Source organism: Amblyomma mixtum, chromosome 1 (genome assembly GCF_055824585.1).
Source record: "Amblyomma mixtum isolate Tamu chromosome 1, ASM5582458v1, whole genome shotgun sequence".
Taxonomy (NCBI): domain Eukaryota; kingdom Metazoa; phylum Arthropoda; class Arachnida; order Ixodida; family Ixodidae; genus Amblyomma; species Amblyomma mixtum.
The window spans coordinates 8681753-8695740 of NC_143012.1; the positions used below are offsets into that span (position 1 = coordinate 8681753).

Below are 13988 nucleotides of genomic sequence, written 5' to 3' on the forward strand. Positions count from 1 at the left end.
TCGTCTTGAGGGCTTTGCTGTCTATTTAGATTGTTAACTCTGTGTTTCGAATATAATATGATCTTCGTTTTCAAATGGTTCTGCCTTCGAAGCGGGAACAATGAGGTCTTTACATTATAAATTTCAGACAGCCGTATAGCTGGAGATGGCGTTCGCGCTTTCCAGGAAAGCCATATTCATCATACCGTGAATTCGTTTCGCCCAAATGCTCTTGCTCCTGCGCTTTTGATGGGTTATTTAGAGAATGACTCTTTCTCAATGCAAGGTAGCACTGCTAGCGGCTTGGTAAATGAACCGACATGCATAGATGCTTGGAGTTAATCGCTCGCCTTTAGTCTCTAACACATCATTCTTTTATCGATTCCCGTGTTCACTGCTCGAAGTTCACGCGCTCCAAATGGGTGGTGTCCGTGCCAGTGGGTTATGCAGATAAGCCAATTGCATAAAATGAACCGAGGTAATTGCCTAAATGGGGCTCTTTTTCGTCATCAGCAGGAGGCGAACACTGTGCTGCCGCTTGTTCATCTTCATGCCTCACGCGCATTATCTCCAGACTTGATAAAGCTTATAATGACACTTCATTACCTTCATGCTCTGGCGTAGCTCCTACTGGTCGTTCATTGCTATAACATCATCTGAAATCGCTGGATAGAAGCACCAAGGTGGATCTTCTGGGGGGCGCTACGGACAGAACTGTTGGAACATTAAAGTACCGTTCTACTTTCTTTATTATGAAATCTTTTTTGGAAGGCTGGTTGGTGGATTTCTATCTTGTAAAAAGTTTTAAGAGTAACGGACACAGACAACGAGAAACACGACACACACGCACGAGCGCTAGTTATCTTGTTGGTAGGGGGTTTGTCCAAGCAACTTTACAACATTAAAACAATGTCTACAGATGGAGTTTACTAAGGTGGCAGATTGGGCTTGCTGGTGTTTTTTTTTTTTTGTAGGTGTGACGACAGATGGTGTGATGCGTAAGACAAGATCATAAGGGAAATCTTGGATCAGCTATCTTACATGCTTGTAAGAACATTTTACCAAACTGTATCATCTGTCAAAGCGCAACAACCAGACAGTCTAGTTATTATAAAAGAACAGCGCGCGCGCGCACGCGCGCACGCACGCACGCACGCGCGCACGCACAAGCACACGCACAAGCACACGCACACGCACACGCACACGCACAAGCACAAGCACACGCACATGCACACGAACGCGCGCGCGCACACACACTTCGTCCTGTATTCTATGTTTAGGGCCCCCGAAAACAAAACAAGATAAAAATTAAAAAAGGGATACCCTACCAAACGAAGAGATCCAGAGAACAAAATTACGTGGGCGCTTAATTATTGTTGTGCGATGGAAGTGCGTTGGTCTCCTCCTCAATTTTAATTGGTTCTTATACTTCTTACTTTCTCATCATATCTTCTCATGAACTTAGTGATATATTTCTTAGCTGATTAAATATGTTTTGCTGACTCTTTGCTGTGCTGTTTTATGTCGCATTCGTCGTCAGTACGATTCATAACTATTACAAAGTGTTATTTTGTTTCATTTGTTTGTTTTTGTTTGGTAGCCAGCTTCCGGTCTCTGCATTCTCTCCCCTACATGTAGAGAAGGAGATTTTTCCGCTCCCCTTACGCTGCCTGCTAACAGTGGAATTTGGTGACAGGTGGTTGGTGGCAAGTGCACGTAGAACCATGTGGCCGGTAGACGCAAGACGCTTTTTTTTTCGTGTGAGGCTTAAAACGCCGCGCGTCATCCTCCTCGCTTGAGAGCAAGGGCCCTCCATGTGCGACGAATGTTCCAGGTAAAACGGCCGAGCGCATCGCTGGAACGCGCATAGAAGCGTTGTTGCCCCCAGGCGGAGACGACAGGGTGTCGTATTAACGAAGCGTGAATGGGAACAACTTGCCCTGCCGTGCTCCTCTGCGCTGCTTTGTGTCCGTCCTTCGATCCCTCCAGCGGCGCTGAGTGAGCGAGGCACACACGTAGAGGTGAACCCGCTTTGCCCTCAGTGATGCTTTCTCTCTCCTTTTTTTTTTTTTTTTCATTTCGTGCGCTGTGTGTGTCAGCGGGTGGCGACGCATTAGCGATTCGACAGGGTGACGTTAATGAAGCGACGACAAATGGCCGCCTTTCCCCGGAGCTTCGCAAGCAGCTTCGTTCCTGGAGGCCTGAACGGAGCTTTCTTTTTTGTTATTTACTCGTTGAGCTTCACGTTACCCCACACAATACCGCAGAGAAGAGGGATGATAAGAAAATGGCTGAGAACCGCACAGTGGTGTGAAGAAACTTCGTGGATAACTTGCGTGAATGCCTGGCGCTGGCGATACTGTGGGCTAGCCACTCCTAATAGATAGGAACTGCAGATATTGCTGTAGCCAGAGTGCTGGCGGACAGGGGGTGGATCAAATTGCGCTGTGGTGTAACTACTTAGGGAGAATGGGATGCAGCATTGCCACACTGTCCAGAGTACAAGAGGTCTTTTGTGTCCGGCCGAGAGAACTTTCGGGCTAAGTTTCCAGCTTATTTTTTATTTCGATGTTTCTCGGTTATATGTTGGCATCCTTTGTCGGAGCCAGCCCCTCATTGTGTAATGTAATGCATCTGTAGTTCCAAAAAGAAAAAAAAAAGAGCAACCCATGTTTAAATTGCACGTGTCACTTTAGATTAGTGGACTTCGCTTGTGAACCACTGGTGGTATGACACTGAGCTTCACGCTAGAATTTATGACGCCGTATATAGTTCTATGGTGATTACTAAATTGCACATTGCAGGAGTCAGAGGCACTGATAAGCTTTGTAATCATTTGGAAGGCTGCTGCTAGGGATCCCCATTGGTGTTTTCATATTTTCTGCTGTGTTCTAATCAGAACGGGGTAAACAGTTAGTCTGGTTGGTGAAGAACTGTTTCATTGGAGGCCGAAATGCAGTTACAACAGACGCACAAGGCAGACGAAGTTCTCCGCACATTCGTCGTCGTTTGTCTTCTAGCTCTCAGTTTCCGTCTGCGGCGGAACTTTAAATGTTCGGAACAACAATTTGCAGTTTTTGTGTTTTTTTTTTTTCAAGAAATGCGCGCACTCTGGCGGCGAGTGCAAGGGTGCGAGGACCGTACCTCGCGGGCTGATATCATGGTATCTTACGCCGAGACAATCTTGACGACGATCGCAAAGAAGGTTTAACAGAGCTTAGCAAAAATAACAGCAAGAGTAACCAGTCCATCCCACTGCAATACTGTAATGGTGAATTCCAAACTACAATTAAAGGCGTATCCCGTATCCAAGAGCCGCTGATTCCAGGCTTGCGCCTTTTGATTACCGCACTGTTATCGCAGACATTATCACACCGCTATTGATTAGCGATGCGGCTTAATTCCTGCGTAGCCGTTTTGACCGCCAAGGGTGCACATTATTGGCTGTACTACTCCGCATGACATCTTCTTTTTTTCTTTTATCTTCCAGTGCCGGCAAAGCTTGCAGGACCTCCTCGAACAATCCTCAACGTATCAACGGGCGCTGCCATAGTTCTACGCTGCGATGCGGAAGGAGATCCGCCCCCTGTGATAACCTGGTTCAAGAACGGCAAGAAAGTGAGTCGCTGTTGCAGTATTACTTCGCTGTTTAAGCGGGCTGGATCTTAGTGCCTCACTTAAGGCATTTTCTTGAGGCGACTTTGGAGGTGTCAGAGTTTACGTAACTCTACACGCGCCAATTATTTCCATCAAGCTGTCAGCTGCGATTGTTTAGTGTGCTCCTACAGCGTGAAGACGTTTAATATTCGGTTTCGCCCTGAAGAGCGCCTCTATTGTCACACCAGTTTTTTTTGTTTTTTTTTCATTGCCGTGAGATTGGCACACCTTTATCTTCGGTGTTTTCGTAGTTCCCGGATATCTTTCCCTCACACTTATTGGAGTACATCCGTCGCGCTAATTTAGCGCGTGTATTTTCAGTGTCTTCCTTGTGGTAAGGCCGAATCTGTCTTTATTTAGTGAGCAATACGACGATAACACGTTGTACGTTTTTGCGAAGGTGGCTGTGACCCGTGTGGAACATGCAAAATGGCAAGCATGTTGGGTTGGTTTACATACAAATTATGGTAGTACACTGCTTTTGTGAAGGTAAAATATTAATCGGTGAGCTGAACGAATTTATCATTGCTACCTGCTGTCTCCAAACAAGTTGCAACGGTCGTTCTGTATAGCCTGTTATATAGTTTTGATCCTCGCTTCCTTTCGTTCGCTTTCCTTCACCGGTATAGGCCGCACAAGAGCTCTTTTCGGAGCCTAAGTTACTAAGCCAATCAACGGTAATGCTCAGTTTTTGCTGCGTCTTCTCTTCTGGCGTACCTTAAATCCCTCAGAATAACAGCATGGAAGTCATTTGTCCTCAATTCGTGGTATGCTGTTTTCTCGAATATCTTCTAATCCTGGCGACACACCCCTGCCCTCATACATCAAACGTGCACGCTACACATTTATTCCTTCTCTACAGCAGACGTTATAGGATTGACTTCATTCGTATAGACGTTTTCTCTTTTGGTACTGTAAACACTTAAATTTCGTCCGATCTCTAGATAAACTTCCCCGCAGTAACTTTATATGCACATCAAAACCTGCTTTACAGGCATAATTGCTGGGGTTATGTGATAACGTGTTGCGCTTACGCGTTTCGACCAGGGGGGCCTCTTTGGGAAAAGGAAAAATAAAAGAGAAAGGAAGAGGGAATGAAAGACACGCGTGGACCGCCACAGACAAAACAACGCTACAAAAGGCAATTGAAATGTACTATGTGATGCACAAAAATTATTGTTTCAAGTGGGGCTGTTCATAAGGGCTCCACGCTGCTTAAAGTACGCTTAATGCATGTTTCATGGAATTCTGAGCGCGCGTTTTGGCCCTTAACATGCGCCTATCTGCCTTTCCTTTAGGTACCTTTGAGATAAGCCCCTGGTGTTTTGTAAACTGATGCGTACTGTTACCGTGGGGTTCATACCAGTGTCGGCCGCGCTTTCTCCGGTACAATTTTCAGCATGAGAAGGCGTTGCCATCGCTGGGACGAAAGACGCCTTCAAATTCGCCGCTTTTCTTGAAGCGCACTATAAGCTAAATTACCTCACAGCCTCAATTAGACTCTGAGAGAGGTGTAGCCAGTCTTCATGAAAATCTTACTAACCTCCTGTGCGTGCTCCTAATCGCTCGTTTCCTCGTTCACATGTTGCCATTGCTCTTTTTTTCGTTAGCTGTTTGCGTATCTTGCCGTGCTTGTAGTTATTAAATTAAAAAAACTGCCAAACTTATTATGTATATCTGTTCTTTTTATGCTCTCCTTCGTTCCTTTAAGTGTTTTTAGTCGGAGGACTAGAATGGCAAAAGTAGCAATGAGCAGTTTCTTGTGACGTTCTCTGCTTAGTCGCGGTCACATTTTGGTTGTTGCCGTCGCTGTTACGTGCCAGTGGTAGATCCTTGTTTGGCGAACAGGCTACTGGCATTTGAACAAGTCCTGTTGTCCATAACTGTACCGACCAGCGCCACCTGTTTTCCACCAGTTCTGAACACCGCTTGATCCGTGAGGATACTTTCACTTGTAATTGTGAGGAAACTACCGAGGGCGCTTAAATGCAGCGAAAAAACGTTGGTAGTGATGGTTAACTATTCTTACTCGCTGCAAAATCTCACTTGCAGAATATTTCCTGCGGTCGTCCACACTGGTTCCGAGGTCCATAAAAAATCAGTTGTATATACCACACGTTCAAAATTCCCGCTGTTATTGTCGGTACTCAGCTTCACGCGGCACATGTTGGCATCCGTACAAACAACGCTTGTACTGGTTTCCTGCGCTTGGGGCAGTGGAGGCAAGGACAAATGATGCACTAGCCGTCGCCCGGTTTTGCTCGAAAGTCTTATTATTATCCTTTATTCCTTGTCTGCACAACGGAGAAAAAATGTTAAAGGTTTTCTCTGCGCTATCTTTTGTTCACTGTGTACATCGTGTCTGCGTCACCTTCTCTCATCTTCTTGCAGCTGCCTCGCGAGCGTTCAAGGCACGATTTGTCGAAGCGTTTAGGTTATTGTAGCCGTAAGCAAACGAGCCCAGCTACATCGCTTTCTATTCGCAGCTTTGTTGTTATTATTCAGTGTACAATGCGTAGGGTAGCACGCCGGCGTCATTCTTTATGCACGCGCCAGCCAATCTCGCCTTTCTTCGCGGCGTAGTCTGGCCGTCTTTTGCAGCGGCGTTTTTTTAGAGCGCAGCTCTTTGGCGTCCGTTCCTGGGTTTCGCGTCGTCGTCGGCGTCGGCGTCGGCCTCGTAACCAGCTCCGCCCCCAATGTCATGCTTTTCAATTGGTCGAAATGCTCGTGACGTCACAGTGCGCGAATTTCAAATGGGGCCAATTGTACTTTGGCTAGTAACCATGCAACCAATCAAAGGGATCGTAAAGTGATGCTGCAACTAAGTTGGACTGAGTTTAGTTAATTGCTTAATTAATCAATTAGCCTAATTAATATAGAGGAGAATGAAGAGGTCAGAAGAAAAGAAAAGAAAGACGCGCGCCGCAGCGACAACAGCGTCCGAGGAAGGAGACGCTGCTGAAAAAAAAAAACAGATAAGTACGAATCCGCGTTCCCTCCACCACCACGCACTTCCCCACTCAGTAAGACGTTGCTCGTTTCATATACGTTGTGTCGAACATCCTAGACAGTTCCAACAATTGACAGCTTAATGACAGAACACGATGGATAGAAATGCAATAATGTAAATATGAAATAGCCTAATTAACCTTTCTAGTTAGACCGCATAAATCTATAAAACCGAGAACGAAATTGGTCGAGTTGGGGAATCGAACCAGGGTCTCCGGAGTGCGATACGAGCACGCTAGCCACTCCGTAATGCCAGCTGAATGGTTTGGAATGAACAAAGGCGCGTCTAGCTAATACGGCGTCTTCGTTCACTCCCATCTTCCCCCTTCCCCTTACGGCGAGGTGCAGGTGTCCACCCAGATATGCGAGAGAGATACATTTCCTTTCCTCAAAAAATAAATTTACCGTCCAGCAAGGCGTACAGCCGAATCGGCGATGGCGTTCTGTGGACTCCCTGGCAGCGTTGCAAGACGCTGTCGCGTTCCACTCTTACAGGCGAAGCTTAACATGTTAACCACACATCAGTAACACACGCAGACAGCCAATGGACGCGTCATTCGCTGGCAGCACTTGATTCATCATTCACAACCACATTCTTAACGTACGCTCCCTTGCCGCACATGCCAAGGACGTACACCACGATCACATTCTGCGCCATTCCTCTGTACTTTGCTTTGCTGAAACCTAGATGGATCCCGAAGAGGCTCTCGAAATCATAGATTTGCTATACTGCTGTGGTGCTCGCAGAGACCACAACACAGCGGCGGGAGTCGCTATCTACTTGCGCACAGGTCTCTCTGCAATACCACTCGAAATGTTTGGCATGTCACATGAAGTTGGCGAAGTGTGCGCCGGAAAGTTGCCCAACGGCTTGCTGGTAGTAGCTGCCTACTTCGCCCCTACCGCACTCACGAAAGACGTCGTGCACTTCCTGCAACTCGCATTAACCGTCCATCGATCCACACCGATGTTAGTAGTGGGGGACTTTAATGTTGACATAAAGACAAACAGCAATTTCCTAACACTTATGCGGGAGAACATCCCGTTCCTCTCGCTCGTAACGCGTCCCACGGCTGTGACAACCTCGCGAGGCACTTGTATAGATCTCTTCTTTGAGAATCAAGCATTGGTGTACCAAGTCGAACATATATCAGTCTATTTCTCCGACCACAAAGCTTCCTTCATGACTGTCAAGAACTGTTAGGGGAATCTTTGTTAAAGGAATACGTGTGAAAAATAAAAAAAAAAACTCTGTGATAGCGCATACATGTGTTGCTCGATTTCTTTGCCTCAATCTATCGAAAAGGTGAAACAGCTTTTTGCTGCGCTCAAATTTCGCATTAGGAAGTAACGTAATCGTCGGTAATTTTTTTTTTTGTTTTTTTTTTTTACTTTTTCTTGTCGATCGATGGTTTAGCGAATCTGAGGAGCGCGTCGGTTTAGGTTGGCGTATCCAAGAAAGTATAAGTAAGAAGGGGAGATAATGGAACCAAGCTCTCTCTCTCGCGGCCGGTCTACCGCAACACAGTCGAGCGCTCTTGACAAAACCGGTGAATTCGGGAACGAGAGCGGGAAGAGAGCGCAGTGCATGCCAGGCTGTAGCGTATTCGCGCGTGTACTGCACTACACCGAGAGCTTTCGAGTGGGCCGCAGGGAGGCCGGGGAAAGTGTTTCAGTGGAGGCGATGCAATGAAGTGTTATCAAACAGGAGTGATCCATCACTTTGGAGCCTTCTCGCGCGTATGGACGGAAAAAGCGAGCGCGGATGTTTTAGGCGACGTTCGCAGAGCGCTGCGGTGGTCCTGCCTGCGTGCGGTGGTGTCAAGGTTTTCTACTCAGTGGATAATAAACGTAGTGAGCGTCATCCAAGGTTTGGCTTTAATGGTCGTGGGAATGCCTGGAGGATCGATTTCTGTGGTTATCATTCGTCTCTTTGTTTCCTCCGTCACATTTGTACGTGATTCCATGTGCGTTCGCTCGCGCGTGCTTGTTGAATAGCCTAGTGTTCAAAAGGGCAACCGCTAGTACTTTCCTGATCAGTTTCCGCCTGATTGGTATCACCTTAGTTGTTGATGTTCACATATTACCGTATTTTTCATTACGTAGTCAGCGCACTGTACACATTAATGACGTTTTGCGTGGCATCACTGCACCGTGCCGCGCTAGCTGGTCCGAAAACAATGATGTTATGGGTGACACTGTAGTGACATACACTCTACCGGAGAAGAACAGAATGTATTTAATAATAATAATAATAATAATAATAATAATAATAATAATAATAATAATAATAATAATAATAATAATAATAATAATAATAATTTTTATTAGTCCTCATAGTATACACATGATAACTTGCCGGGCCTGCCGAAGCCTCTGCATGGCTTGATGGCAGAGCCCGGCAGCGGGGCAGAATCTGAATTCACAAACAAATGGTATGCGCTTGTTCAGATTAACAGACAGCCAAATATGCTATTGACGTACACACTGAAAACTCATAATTGTGTCATATAAATACGTTAAAGAAATATTTTTTTTTAAGTTCAATACACTTTCAATGCATTAGCATAAATCAGTCAGACAAAATAAAAGGAAAGAGGACCACACTGAGCAATGCCATTGTGCACATACACAGAAAGGAACAAAACTATATCGGATGCTCCGAAACATCATAAAATACGTACCAAAAGCACTATGCACCACCTATTTTTGAAGTTTTATTAAAGCTCTTTTGATTCCGGATCGTGTAGTTTGTTGTAATACTGTCCCAGGAAGGTCATTAAAGGTAAGGGGAATGTAGTATTTTCTAAGGCTTTTACCGTAACGTGTTCTTATAGGAGGTATCGCAAAACCTGTATCGGCACGTAAAACTTTACCGATGCTGCGTCGCTGACGAAAGTCTGTATTCCAAAAGTACTTGGGAACAATGGTGGAGAGAAAAAGGGTGTCAAAGTCTGGAAATCTTAGATATTTAAACAATGTAATACCAGGTGCAGGGGGGTTGGTGTTATAAGCAACACTTTTAAGAATGTTCTTGAGTAGCCCATTAATTTTGTTTTTCCAAAACAATGAACAATTGAAAAAACAGGCTATACCATATCGTATGACAGAATATGCTAAGGAGTGTAAGATCATTTTTTTTACACGTAAAGGAACAAGTGATTGCAATCGGTACAACATGCAAGCAATCTGCCGAAGTCTAGTACAGATAAAGGACATGTGTTTGTTCCAAGCCAGGTCGGAGTCAAAGTAGACACCCAGATATTTTACTGAATCAGTGTACTGAACGGGTGGGCATGCGCAGGACGAGCATTTGTGGGAATGAAGGTAAACAGGTATTTGTGTACTGATAGTTCGCAACGGATTATGAAAACATACCAGTTGTGTCTTGGTTGGGTTTACATTTATCTTGTTTTCTTGAAACCATGCCATGGTTTCAGTTATGTCTAACTGTAGCATTGACACAGCGTCCTTGTAATTCATATGCCTATCAATAATAAGTGTATCATCGGCATACTGATAAATATTACTGTATCGAATGACCGAGCTAAAATCATTAACATAAATATTAAATAGTAACGGTGATAACACTGATCCTTGTGGTACACCCGTCTGAGTGAATTTTATGGTACTTCTAAATTCTCCTAAACAGACTAACTGCGACCGCTGCGAGAGATAATTACGCAAAAAATCATGAAACTGGCCGCGGAAGCCATAGCTATACAACTTGCTGCACAGTATGTCCCGACTGACAGAATCAAAGGCCTTGGCTAAATCCAAGAAGAGAGCACATGCAATCTGATTTCGCTCAAAAGTTTCATGTAGAAAATCTGATAGGCTTTCGAAGAGCACATTTGTACCGCTACCTGCTATGAATCCATATTGAGAAGGTGTGAGCATGCTATGCTTTTCTACAAAGCTGTACATAACATCGAGAACATGTTTTTCTAAAATTTGAGATAGTATAGGCATAATAATAATAATAATAATAATAATAATAATAATAATAATAACATCTTTTATTGCACATAGTAAATACAGAATAAAGAAACGGGCCTGTCAAAGCCTCTAGTGGCTTGAGGGACTAGGCCCGGCAAAGTCGGCAGGCGGACGTGCAATACAAACATGAAATATGAGCATAATATTAACACAACATATCAAAACAATAACACGAAATGAGTAGTGACCAAGGTGTAACAGGTCAGGTAAGTGACATCAACAAGAGATAAAAATAAACCGCAAGAGCCAAGGTTAACACAATAGTAATTTAACACTTCGTGCCTGATCATGAAAATTAAGACAAATAATAACCGTGTTACAGTGACTGAACCCTGATTTTTAATGCTTTTTTTGATGTTGCGGAAAGCACCTCCTCTGGCAAATCATTAAAAATTTGGGGAACATAAACACAGCGCCTGGCTTCTCCATACCTTGTTGAGGAGCGCGGTACCTTAAAACGAATGGTACTACGTAGGCTTCGGGAAGCTACATGATGCACTTTGAAATTGCTGTCCCAGAAATGCCGTACCACTACAGTCTGTAGAAAGAGCGTTCGAAAGGATGGAAGACCAAGGGCTGTGAAAATGTTATCGGATACAGAAAAGGGGGCGTTATATGCTATATTTGTCAGTATGTTTCGTAATAAAGTGTCAACTCTGTTTTGCCATCTGGCTGAGCAAAAAGTAAAAATAGTAATTCCATATCGGAGAATGCTGTACACCAGAGCATGCGCAATATTTTTTTTTATGCGAAAAGGAACAATTGATTTTATATGGAAAAACAACCAGGCTGCGCTCCTTAGCTTATCGCAGACGTGTGATAGCTGGCTGTAATAATAATAATAATAATAATAATAATAATAATAATAATAATAATAATAATAATAATAATAATAATAATAATAATAATAATAATAACAAACAACATTTTACAGAGTGGTGGCCGTAGTGTCGCTTTTTTGCAGTTGGTATTACTTCGGGTTGTCGAAGGACTGAAGCTTTGAAATTGGGAAAACGAAATCAGGAAGGTTTAATGACATTGCTATGAAAACGCAACTCAATCGTGAAAAGTTTCAAGAGCAATAAGCCGCGAGTTAAATTTCAATTCGATTAGAGAGTGGAGGGGTATTTAGCCAGAGCCCAAACGTCCTATCTCACCTAGTACCATCGTTAAAACAGCTGAGATGTTCTAACGACAGTGTTTTAAGCACGTACTCCTAGGACGGTTGCCGATCAAATACACTGCACAGCAGCAGAAGAAGTGATGATCGGACTGGCACAGCACTGTTCCTTAAAGCGGGGTTGGTCGTTGCCTGCTTTCACATCGCTGGAACGACGAAGAGGGATCGGAACTCCGCTTCTCATTTCTCTAAAGCAGGCAGCGATGGTTCAGGCGGATTGCTCTCCGCGAAAGCACATGGGGCACGTGCGACGCCACGGGTGCCAACTAAAAACAACAGCGGGCTCGGAACAACTGCTGAACGTCCCCTAACGGTTGCGTGTAATGGTTAAATGGCCGGGTCCCCTTGTCCCCTCGAACTGCCTCCCCATGCTCAGTCACACAGTACGTCGCTTTCACCGGTGTAATCACATGTAATCATATGTAATTAACCGCTTCTGCGTCATCTCTTTATGTATTACGGACGGTTGCTTGATTTATTGCAGCTCCGTCCTAAGGAACATGTGCTGAATACCAATGCAATAGCATACCGCCCAGCGTTCAATACCTCAGTTTTCATGAACTTGAATGGCCCTCATAAATAAATAACTAGATGGCCCTGTGTTCGCTTTCTGACGCTGCCTGGTGGGAAAAAGTGATTATTATGCTCCTTTTTTATTTACTTGTTGACCTAAACTAAGTGAGGATTTGGTGACTCGTGGCAAATATTCCCCCAGCGCCGACGAAGACATCATTGGTCACCGCCCAACACCGCCGTGACTCCCGCAAATGAGTTTACACCGTAAAGTTCGGCCAGCTTCGGTGGCGTGCTTCATCATCGTCAAACTAGTTGCGCTGACCGAACAATTAAGCGATAAACTAGAAAAAAAAAAGGAACGATTAAGAACTAATAAACAAAGAGCGCGATCCCTAGAAAAATGAAGACAATAAGTCTGTATACGTTCACCGGGCCTATCTAAATCTATGCAGCGATAAGGATCCTATGTTGCCACCGTTCACTGATCAGGTGCCGAATCCACAATACTGAGCGCGTTTGAAAGTGGAACTCAGGTGATGTAATGATTCTTTCCTCTTCGATCATTTTCCTTCCTAGTCCTTTGTTGCGTGGACTTGCAAATCGCCCATTTGGGTGAGGCGGTGCTTTTCTTCAGAAGGGATTGAAAACAATAAAGAGGGAGTAGTACACGAGTATAGAATACGAAGAAACTGCTCACGTGAAGTTTCTCAAATCTAGCCTTCCTGGATTCGAATTACGTCTTGATAAGTTGCTCTAAGAATTCTTCCGCGTCTCTTTCATTGTCGGTATAACTGCCTCTTGTGACATCAGAAGTGGAGTGTAGAGATGACACCTTCCGCTTGTGATGAGGGAATCAGTAAGCAGTGCCATACGCCGTTTCTGGCATCAAAGACGGTGCCATCTGATGTAGAATAGGCGGGAGAATGGAGTATAGGTTACGCCTCCGTAAGTGGCAGCATCTCTTGAGCCAGTCATGAATGGCGCCAAGAATCTGTACGAAATAAAATTGCATAAATTTTTGTCATCCCGGCTTAGGTGTTGACTCATTTAATTTTAGCGCAGTTATAGAACATTTGTATTCTTTTCGCCACCCATAGTTGGCGCAATAGATACCACATTCTTAACATCGCCAGTATCTGCCAGCCGACGAGGTGGACAGTCAGTATACAATAGATGTCAAGGTAGAAAGTTGGGCTAGTTGGGGGTTAATCACTGATACAGAAAACTGGCCCAATAGACTAGGACAAAGCGGTAGAAACAGACAGGACTAGTACGAACGAGTGCTAATTATACTACAGAGTCGAACGCAAAAAATTGGCCTAAGTCTCCACGCCACTGCACGGCATTCGGTGAGACGCAGGGTATAGTATAGACCGGCGTGCTACAACACGTTATAGCGTGCTCTCTGGCGCGCGGTTGGTTGGTTGCTCGGCGGCCGCTTGCGATGACGTGTATCGACCGGAAATTACGGCTTTGCTGGAAGCTTTCCTTCGTATCCCATATCCAGTTGCGTAACTCGTTAAGCGGTGCTGCGCGTCCAGGTTAGGCGCCCGATGCCAGGCGCGGAGATGGCGTGATTAATTATACGTCCGAGGGCCTGGCTGCGTCTTGCTTCCTCTGCTTCGGCGGTTCGCCTTCCTGTCGTTGC

General features: G+C 44.8%; 1 protein-coding gene across 1 annotated transcript in view; it reads left to right on the forward strand.

The window, feature by feature from the left end:
* Nucleotides 1-13988, forward strand: part of LOC149365405 (tyrosine-protein kinase transmembrane receptor Ror2-like) — a 473725-nt gene that overhangs the window by 201232 nt on the left and 258505 nt on the right. The window contains exon 3 of the mRNA XM_089542304.1: nt 3470-3597. Within this exon, the coding sequence (XP_089398430.1) occupies nt 3470-3597 (128 nt within the window). The remainder of the gene's footprint in view (nt 1-3469; nt 3598-13988) is intronic.